The 10,543-nt window shown below is 37.8% G+C and overlaps 1 protein-coding gene across 2 annotated transcripts in view; it reads right to left on the bottom strand.

Annotated features, from left to right (window-relative positions):
• Positions 1-402: 402 nt before the first annotated feature.
• AVL9 (AVL9 cell migration associated) overlaps positions 403-10,543 on the bottom strand; it is an 84,831-nt gene continuing 74,690 nt past the window's right edge. The window contains exons 15-17 of one of the 2 annotated variants that reach the window (XR_005594534.1): positions 7,341-7,429; positions 5,548-5,735; positions 403-2,664 (exon numbers count right to left, since the gene is read on the bottom strand). Coding sequence is in view for 1 of the 2 variants with exons in the window: in XM_039526062.1 (XP_039381996.1) it covers positions 5,641-5,735; positions 7,341-7,429 (184 nt within the window). In the remaining variant the exon portion in view is untranslated. Of the gene's footprint in view, positions 2,665-4,467; positions 5,736-7,340; positions 7,430-10,543 lie in introns of those variants that run through there. The other variant, XM_039526062.1, reaches the window with a different exon arrangement.

Here is a 10,543-nt window from a genome sequence, read left to right as displayed (position 1 = left end):
GCAATATAGTGGAGAGTGTAACTTAAGACTGATTTTTCTGGGCAATATTTAGTTTCACAAAAGGTTTTCATTCACGTTATATAGACATCTGTCATTTTTCTGTAGCAACCTAGTTTCTGGTCACCATGCTTTTTTCCAAACAAACAAAACACAAAAATTAAATAGGAAGTGAAAATATAATTTGAATATAACCTGAAGTCCAAACATGTCCTTGATTAATTTTCTTCATGCTGGACTAGCTTCAGAAAGAAACTCTATTTCCTTGGTAAGCTGTAGACTCAGACAAGTTAAGAAGATTGAATAGAAGACCTCTACTACTGCCAAAGACGCACAGTAATTATATCTGAACTATAAGAACATGTGCTTTCCATAAATGGAAGTAAAATGCATTCAAGATGGGCATAAACAGAGCAATTTTATTTTCTATCACTTTTAGAACAAAATATACAATGGAATAATTTCAACACAGTATATGATTAGGCAATGATTTGATTTTAAAATAGTCACAGAGGTAAAGGATTTGACAATGTCTAGCTAAAATTACAAAGTCTACAATAGCAGCAAAGAATACTAAACTGTTTTATGATCAGATGTTGTGCATGGTAACTGGTTCATACAGCAGTACATATTACTTTATACCCAATAAAGTGATCAGATTTAAATTGACAGTTGTTCAGTGACTTTGAATTCTTATAACAATTTGCAGAATGTTTCTTTAATAAACTATTTCCTGTATCTGGTAACAAATGAAACAAGAAATTCAAACAGTAAAAACTGGAGAGTCACTTAAGCTGTTTTGTTAATTTTCATTCCATATTAGCATGAAAAACCTTAGCACTTTATCATATCTCCATGAAGGGACTCTCTCTGAAAACTTGAACTACTAGGAACTGTAGTGGAGTACAGAATTTTTTTCTGGCTTGAAATGGATAGGTGCACACTCTCTACATTTCTAAAATGTGCAATACTGAAAAATAATACATGCAAGAGATCAGTTATAAATATACTGGAAAACAAGCTATAACCCTGTCATTTACACAGTTTAAATATACATTTTATTTCAGATAGTCGGTAGAAAGGTAGACAAATACAAAGGCAACAAAGTTTTACAAAATATTAGACTTATTTATGCATGCATCTCTTTCAGATTTGGAAGCTGTTACTCGAGGGAGTTATTTTCTTTCCCTTTCTAATGGAAACAAATTATCAAAAACTCTATATATTTGAGAATGGCGTCAGGATATACCTCGATCAGAATCTTTAGCATGTTTGAAGAAATTAAAAACAAGAACAAAAAAAAATACCCTTAATGTTATATAAAGCAAATAAGTGGGAAGATAATTGCTGCTGCCAACCCAGTGCAAGTTGTACTGATTGCAGAGAGTCACTTTGAGCCTCCTACATTTGACAAGATATCTAAAATGCTCAATGATCTCTGCATTTTTATGAGGCTGTTTAATTTAAAGTTAATTTTTAGGAGGCTGAATCTACATTAAAATTATTTTACGTCTCTTCAGTGGAAAGCTCTTGACGAGACGTAACAGTTTCAGTGACTTGTGGAAATGTGGGGGAAAAATACTAGCTCACAAATAGATGAAACAAGTATTTACATTTCAAAAAGTCACACTGAACTATCCTATTACCCCAAATCTGCAAAAGCAATCTCTATAAGCTACAGTTTCTCACAAGTTGGCCTTGTTATGATACTACAAGAATAATCAGTACAACTAACGTTGATTTTCATATTTCACCAGTTTCAGAGGTTAATGGCTTAAGATCAGTCATTGAATGATGGACAACTATCAGTGTGCCAAGTATTAATCTCATTAAATGACTTATCTCTAGGTATTTATAAGTTCTTCCAATAAAACAGCTTTCTGAGCAGACAGTAAAAGCTTTTAAACAGGCTTGATATATTTATTTCCAAGCCACACACACAAAATCACAACCAGATATAATATATTATGAGTGTAGAGTTATCAAATACCAGGTTTTCATTTTTAAAAATGGCATTTATACTTTCACTTTTACAATTAAATACTGCCACAGAACAGTTTATCTGCTAATATTTTTTTGGCTGAAATCAGAAGTTTTTATTTAGGTAAAATACTAAGTTTAAATTACAACAATGCTTAAAACACTGTAGAAGGTGAAATGAGTGAAATACACTAGAAGATTGAGTCTCAAATGATAGGTCATCTTAAATGTTACTACATTTTAATAACTAATGTCAGAGGTGCAAAAATTTTAAAGTTACAACATCAAGTGACGGATGAAAAAAGGTGAACATTTGAGTCCAATCGGAATTTCATTAAGTCAGTGGTACTCAGTCTCTCTCTCTTTAGGACTTTGTATGTGATTCATATAGCTCCTATAGGTTTGATCACCAGAACAGCTCCACATGCTTTTTGGCACATACAAGAGCACTCAAGCAGCCAGGAAGTGGGAAGAGAGAGAAAATGTTGAAGAGGAATCACAAACAGCCACCAAATTATGGAGTGACCTCTGGACGTGCTAAATGACAATGTCAAAGCTCAGTCATTACAGGCAGTGTCTTCACAGTTATATTGTGGCCCAGAAACCAGGCAATGAAGAAATGGCTCTCCAGCTCTTCAAGATGAGGTATCACTTCATTAGTCGCTTTGGACTGGTTTTATGTTCATACTGGGGATTTAAGACGTAAATAAACAGAAGATGGAAATATAGTTTTGGAGTTGGTCTAAGATTTATTAAAGTGGTTACTACAACTGTTAATTTAAGAAGGCTTAAAGACTTATTCATTTGTATAGTCTGCATGTTAATTTTGGCGGCTGCATGCTATACTGCCCAGAAGTAATTAAGTTGGCTGTTCAAATGAGAATACATGCTAATAATCACTTCACCTAAATCCACTGCAATAAGTCTGACAAATACTGTCCAAATTGCTAGCAGGAAGCTCATATGAAAGAAGATTTCAAAAAAATATATATATTTACCACAATAACTTCCTCCTATTTCTTGAGCATCATTCACCCTAGGGCAGAAATGAAGGCTGTCGGTATTATACCTTGGATCAACTTTTGAGGGATAGAAGAAAGGAAAATACTCTTGATGAAGTCTGTACCCCTATTCCCATAACTCTGGCAAGCTGATGGGGAGAGGGGAGACTGTTTTGAGCACCCATCCTAGACTATGATTGCCAATGACAGCAGGACCCTGGAGCACTGCAAGTCCCACTACACAGCAGTACATGGCAGGTGCCTGCTGTTGCAGAGGATACTGACCTGAAATAACACAGAAGAAAGAGCTCTGAGCAGTCCCCAGACATTGTGAGCCCTTGTTTTTGAGGAAGGCGAGACACGGGATGGAGTCAGAAGGAAGAAAAGTGAAGAAGGGGTGGCAGAGAGAGACAAGGGTATTAAAAAAAAATACAGAGAAGAGGGCCCCTGCTTCTATGCTTTTCACCTGCAAATCCTAACTACTTGCCAAACTCCTAGCCTAAACTGCACTAGAATACCTACGTCCCAGAGGTGGTCAACACAGGTGCTAAAGTCCCAAAGGCCACAGACTGTCTTTACTACAAGAAAAAGTTCAACTACCAGAAAGACAGGCCAACAGTATACATATTGTTTACTGCTTCACAAGTATCTCTCAATAGCAAACTGCTGTTTTCTAATCTCCAGGCTAAACTGGAAAACTCTGTAGACGCTAATTAGGAACCAAGAAAAGCTTTTTTGATTACACACCTACACTAACTTTATCAGAGATACACATGTGGCATAGGGTATGCCCTAATCTCTATGAAGATGGAAGCATCTACTAAGGGAAGACTGAATAATGCAAGAGAGCACAATATCCAAATACTGCAGCAGAAGTTACAGAACAAAATTTATATATACAGTCGGAAAGCAACGAAGTCTACACATATTAGTATGTGCCAGCTGGTGTGACAAGCAGTAAAAAACAAATTGTACAGCTTTCTAGAGACGTTATTTGCTTTGCTTTTCAAATGAAACTACGCATATAGCTAAGCTTTCCGTTTAATCCATGGCTCTTTCCACTTAGCTTAAAAAATTGATATTGTCTTTTAAAAAAAAGCTATAATGTTATTTTAGACTGTTAAAAGGGAAGCAGCAAAGCTAAAATAGAATTACAACGATAATACTGGAACAAAAAAGTTGGCGTAAAAGTAATTGGTAGATGAAAGCATGGATTTCAATAGCTTTTCAAACCCAAATATTTAATTTTAATTCCTTATGTAAAGAGTTGCATAAGAAGCATTAGATACTCTCTTCATTTAACCCCACAAAATGAAAGGTGAAAAGCTAGTGGAAGCTCCAACCAATTCAGCCCAGGCCTACTTACAGGAGTACAAAAATAGGGATGTCCAAGATAACTGTGGGGGGAAATCCTGGCCCCTTGGAAGAGAATGGCAAAACTCCCACTGATGTTTGTGGTGTCATGATTTCTTGCTATGAGAATCTCTTCATTATTTAATGTGGGAATTTTTGTTACTATAATTTAGAAAATACAAATCTGAAAGTATGTTAAGAGGCATCATCTCAAGGTTCTAGCAGGCATATATAATTGAAAGAAATAGCAAAGATTCAGGTCTGAAGAACAAGAAATGCTTCCAGTTTTAGGATATGTACCCATACAGATTACAACACATGCACAGTGTATATAAAATACAGGAGTATCACACCAAGTAGCGCGCACACGCGTGCACACACACACACACTTTATAATAGAGCAAGTCTGCACAGAGTTGCCTATGGCTCTAATTTTTGCTGTCAGAGAACCAATTATTTTGTTGACATTTTTCCCTAAAGAATGATGTAAAGAAACCTCTCCAGCTGGAATTTCTCTTATGTCCTAGGGTAAGCATGGTGACAACACTATTCAGTGTTAGGAAAGAGAGTCTATATTCTGCCCTATGAAATGAGTGAGGACACTATCAAAAAGAAACTGATTGTACAATTGTCTACTCTCTCAGGTCTGCAAGTACAGAGAAGAAAGTTAGAAACAGATGAATACAATACATGTATATGTCAGGGGAAAAGAAAAAGTCACAAATCAAAACCAGTCTCAATCTACATCATTGTTGAATTTAGTTTGGAACTGAAAGCAAGCTTAATTAAGGGGTTTCAACCTGGCTTGCATCATTAAGTTCACAAGCATGCCCTCAGATCCAACCTAAAATGTGAATCAGCATTATTATACTGCTTCATCCTAACAAACATTACAGAAAATGTTTGACTATTTGAATTGTAAAATACAGCTAATTTACACAGATATCTTCACCATCCAAAATGTACAAATCTGAATTCAAACCTATCATTTTGCTTGCAACAAACCCTGTTTGCTAGAGTATAAAGGCTCAGATTTAAACAAAAGTAGTCATTTAAAAACACAACTAATGTACTGTGAAAGAGCTTTACATGCCATTCTTCATGCTCTGCTTGGAGACATTCATACTTCTAGTAAAACCAAAGGGTAACCATTCCATTTTTATCTGTAAACAAACACACCACATTTTGGTCCTCCATGACTAAGAAGTCTCCATACCTCATTTTGGAGCAGTCTTTATACAGCTGAGAGAAACTGATACAACTGAAATACTCAACAGCAGAGTGCAAAGCCTGTATTCAGACTCTACTTTTAGTCCCCGAGGCCTTGTGTTGACTGGGTAAAAGTGGAAAGCCACGAAGACATGGCTGATTTTGCATTTGTGAAGGCCCCTCCTACTGATTGACCTGCATTATAAACAAACAAAAAAGAGAAAAAAGTTACTCAGAAGGTGTAATATGATTTTTCTAGACAGTATATACCCCAGAACATATTCTTTGTGTATTAAAGACACCACAGAATGATTACAAACACAGATATTTAATTTGCAACTTAAAATGTAAATACCCAGATACATTCAAAGAATTTAAAGGTGGCATCTTAGAAGAAATGGTTTGTGCCAAACAGCAATAATTATAGTCTTTAAGTGGCCTCTTCAGGTCCGAGCCCAAAAGGCTCTCCAGGCCCAAGCTCATCTCAGAGCAGTAGCAGCTGAGGATTCAGGAGAGAAAGAGGGAGCAGGCAGATCACTTCCATTCTGAATAATCTGTTCAAGAATTTTGGCAAAGCCAGAAGAGAACAAGCACTTATGAAGCTCCTTAATTGGTGGCCTTATGTTCTCTCTCACCATTTGATGAGGTCATGCTGGACAATCAAAACAGTACAGGCTTGATCTAAAGTCCACTGAAGTCAATGGGAGCCTCTCTTTCTATTGACTTCAATGGTTTTTAGATCAGGCACTGTCAGAGAAACACAAATGAGAATAATTTGTTTTTGCTGGAGCATATGGCGTAGTACACCTCTACCCCGATAGAACACGACCCAATATAACATGAATTTGGATATAATTCTGTAAAGCAGCGGGGAGCCCTGGGCCCTTTAAAGTGCCACCCGAGCCCCGCTGCTTTACCGCGTTATATCCAAATTCATGTGGAGCCCCAGGCCCTTTAAATCACTGCCCAAGCCCGGCTGCCGGAGTGCAGCCGGGCTCAGGCGGTGATTTAAAGGGACAGAGGCTCCAGCTCCTGCGGGGAGCCTCAGGCCCTTTAAATCCCTGCCTGAGCCCTGCTACCAGAGCTCCACAGCGGCTGGAGCACCGGGCCCTTTAAATCCCCGCCGGGGCTCTGGCAGCCAGGCTCAAGCGGTGATTTAAAGGGCCAGAGCCTCAGGCCCTTTAAATCCCTGCCCAAGCCCCGCTGCCAGAATTCTGGCTCTGATTTAAAGGGACCGGGGCTCCCCACAGCAGCTGGAGCACTGGGCCCTGTAAATCACCGCTGGGGAAGCTGGTCCAGTCCGGCATGGCGTACCAGCTCTTGCCGGTACACCGTACCGGACCGAACCTGATATAACACGGTCTCACCTATAAAGCGGTGAGATTTTTTGGCTCCTGAGGACCGCGTTATATCAGGGTAGGGGTGCAGTTTAAGCACTTACTAAGGATGAATAATCTTTCATCTGAAACCTTAATAAACAGGTATCAACTCTGGGCAAAGCCTGGCTTTTAAACAGAAGTTTACTCCAGTGTCCTTATCTAAAATAGCCCCTCATCCTATTGTTGTGTAGTGTGCTGTGTGTGTCCCAATTATCAACCTGTCTGCCAGCCTTCCCGCCTCCCCCCGGCCAGAGGTGGCTGCACTTCTGTGGTGGGTAGATATATCTGTAAAGCACATTAGGATAAAATGCACTATAGAAGTGTAATAGACTATTATTAAATAACCATGGCATGGCATGCCCATAGTATACAGCTAGCTGCACACTCTTTCAACCTGGTTACAGACAAATAGATTTCTTACCTACAGCTTTTCCTGTTTGCACAACATTCCGGCTGGTATTGACCATAGCAGTTCCAATTTTCTTGCCACGTTCACTGTTCTGGACAGAACTAAGCAAGAGAAATGTTGAAAGAGCATTAGTCAACTGACTCACTACCTACTCAAGGGACTAAATGTAGTCTAAAATATCAGTTAAGTGTAATCAAGCTCATACGATTCAGATCCATCTCCTCATTACACCATAAACATGTGTGTCAGGCACGAAGGGGAGAATAGATTCATCATTATGGAACACGCTGTGCTCTTTGGTGTAAGACCCGAAGACGTTTGTGGGAAATGTTTCTGTTGTAGATTACAAGACAAAATTTTACAGCATCTACATTTAGGTACCTTTGAAAATTTTACCCTTAGTCTACAAGCTTTGTTAAAAAGCATGTGGCAGGTGGGCTCATTTTGAATGTTTGGCATTGCTTTGTTCATTCAGAAGAACTGTTAATTTTACTTTGTGCTTCTATCCATAATCAACTTTTTGAACAAGTATGCCTTTCATCTCATGCTTTTTCAAACAAGTAAGGGAGAATTATGTTACTATCACTGGGGAAAAAAGCATAAAGCAATTCGTTTGTATTCATTTTAAATGGCAGCAGTTGTAAAATCTTCTCATTTGGTTTTATAATATAATATTCAAATAAAAATGTTAGTTTCCTCATCCACTCCATATATATGTACATATATCAAACCTTAAACAATACTGCTACAGTAAAGCAAGCTGCATTCTATTCCACTTTAAACATTTCCAGGCAAATTGTCAAATAACTTAAATTTTTATTGTTGATGTATAAAGGATAAAGAGCAGATTCTTTTCAGGCATAGTTTGGGCTGGATTTGCAAAGTCTAATTTTGATAAGGTAAGCATTTTTCACAGCACCGTCACTTATGGAGAATAAATAGTTGCAAGAATATTTCTTTCATTAGAATCATACTTTAGGACTATTGATCCCCTTAAATTCAGTTTAGAGTTTCACGAAGTGTTAATGTCCCCCCTCAAAAAAAAGTGTAGGTGACAAAATAGTATCAAATAAAATGGGGACACCAATGGCTTTGGGGATTAGAAATGAGTTACAAGAAAGTCATAGAAGAGTTTTTAAACTAAGGGCTGGGGGAAAGCAACAGGTGCTGAGGAGCACACAGTTTGGGTGGAAACATCCCTTGGGCACGAATTTATTGAAGGGGATAGGAAAGAAATTGGTAAAGTACAGGTAGGAGCGAGGAATAGTCAAACATAAAAAAGTCTCATTTATATATAACACATAAAGGCAAGCAATTGAATATTGACAAAATGAACAAATACTTGGATACAAATCCTAGAAATCTCAATACTAAAAAATGGGTGAATGAGATTGCCTGTCATTAAAAGATGATATTGATATAATACACATCATGGAACTTTGGTGGAATGAGGATAATCAGTGAGATGTGTTAATACCAAGGTACAAAAATATATATGAATGAGAGAGTATCAGAGGGGTAGCCGTGTTAGTCTGGATCTGTAAAAAGCGACAAAGTCCTGTGGCACCTTATAGACTAACAGAAGTATTGGAGCATAAGCTTTCGTGTCTGACGAAGTGGGTATTCACCCACGAAAGCTTATGCTCCAATACTTCTGTTAGTCTATAAGGTGCCACAGGACTCTTTGTCGATGAATGAGAGAGTAAGCCACAGTGGTAGGAGAATGGCATTCTATATGAAAGAAAGCATAGAGTTAAATAAAGTAAAAATCTTAAATGAATCAGTCTTTATGATAGAATCTCTATGGACAGAAATTCCATGCTTGAACAATAAGAGTATAGCAGTAGGAATATGCTACCAACCACTTGTCCAGGATGGTTACAGTGACTGTGAAATGCTCAGGGAGATTAGAGAGGATACAAAGGTAGAAAACCCAATATTAATGGGGGATTTCAACTATGACTGGTTATGTGTCTCCTCGAGAAGAGATGCTGAAATAAAATTTGTAGACACATTAAATGGGTGCTTCTTACAGCAGCTTGTCCTGGAACCCACAAAGGGAGAAGCAATTGCTAATATCATCCTAAGTGGAGCACAAGATCTGCTCCAAAAGGTGAACATAGCAGAACCACTTAGTAATAATGACCATAATATAACTAAATTTAACATCTATATGGGGGAGAAATGCCAAAGAAACCCACCACAGTAGCTATTACCTTCAAAAAAATTGAACTACACAAAAATATAAAAAAATACCCAGTTAAACAAAAATTAAAAAGAACAGTCACAAGGGTGGAATGCCTGCAAACTGCATGAAGACTATTTTAATACACCATAATGGAGGCTCAAACTAAATGTATACACCAAATAATAGTAATAAAAAAAGAGTAAGAGGATCCAAAGAATGCCAGTATGGCTAAACAGCAGAGTAAAATAAATGGTTAGAGGCAAAAAGACATCCTTTTAAAATAGAAAGTCAAATCCTATTGAGGAATATAGAAAGAAGTATAAACTCTGGCAAGTCAAGTGTAAAGTATAAGAAGGCAGACCAAGAAAGAATTTGAAAAGGAAGTAGCTAAGGACACAAAATCTAACAGCAAAAAACACCCATTAGGTATATCAGAAGCAGTAGTCAGTGGGGCAACTGGATGACCGAGGTGCTAAAGGAGCACGCAAGGAGGACAAGACCGTTGTGGAGAAGCTAAATGAATTCTTTGCATCAGTCTTAATTGCAGAGGACATACCTAAGCCATTCCCATACCTAAGCCATTCTTTTTAGGTGACAAATCTGAGGAACTGTCCCAGACTGAGGTATCACTACAGAAGGTTGTGAAACAAACTGATAAAGATAAACAGTAATAAGTCACCCAGACCGGATGGTATTCTCCCAAGAGTTCTGAAGGCAATCAGATATGAAACTGCAGAACTACTAACAGTGTTATGTAACCCATCACCTACATCAGCCTCTGTACCAGGTGACTGGAGGAGAACTAATGTAACGTCTATTTTTTAAAAAGGCTCCAAAGATAATCCTGGCAATTATAGGTTTGGTAAGCCTAACTGCAGTACCAAGCAAACTGGATGGAACTATAGTAAAGAACAAAATCATCAGACATATAGATAAACATAATATTTTGGGGAAGAGTCAACACTGCTTTTGTACAAGGAAATCATCCCTCACCAATCTATTAGAATTCTTTGAGTAATCAACAAGC

Source organism: Mauremys reevesii, linkage group 2 (assembly GCF_016161935.1).
Source record: "Mauremys reevesii isolate NIE-2019 linkage group 2, ASM1616193v1, whole genome shotgun sequence".
NCBI classification, from domain to species: domain Eukaryota; kingdom Metazoa; phylum Chordata; order Testudines; family Geoemydidae; genus Mauremys; species Mauremys reevesii.
The sequence above is the reverse complement of the archived record's forward strand: the minus strand, read 5'-3'. Positions and strand labels throughout refer to the sequence as shown.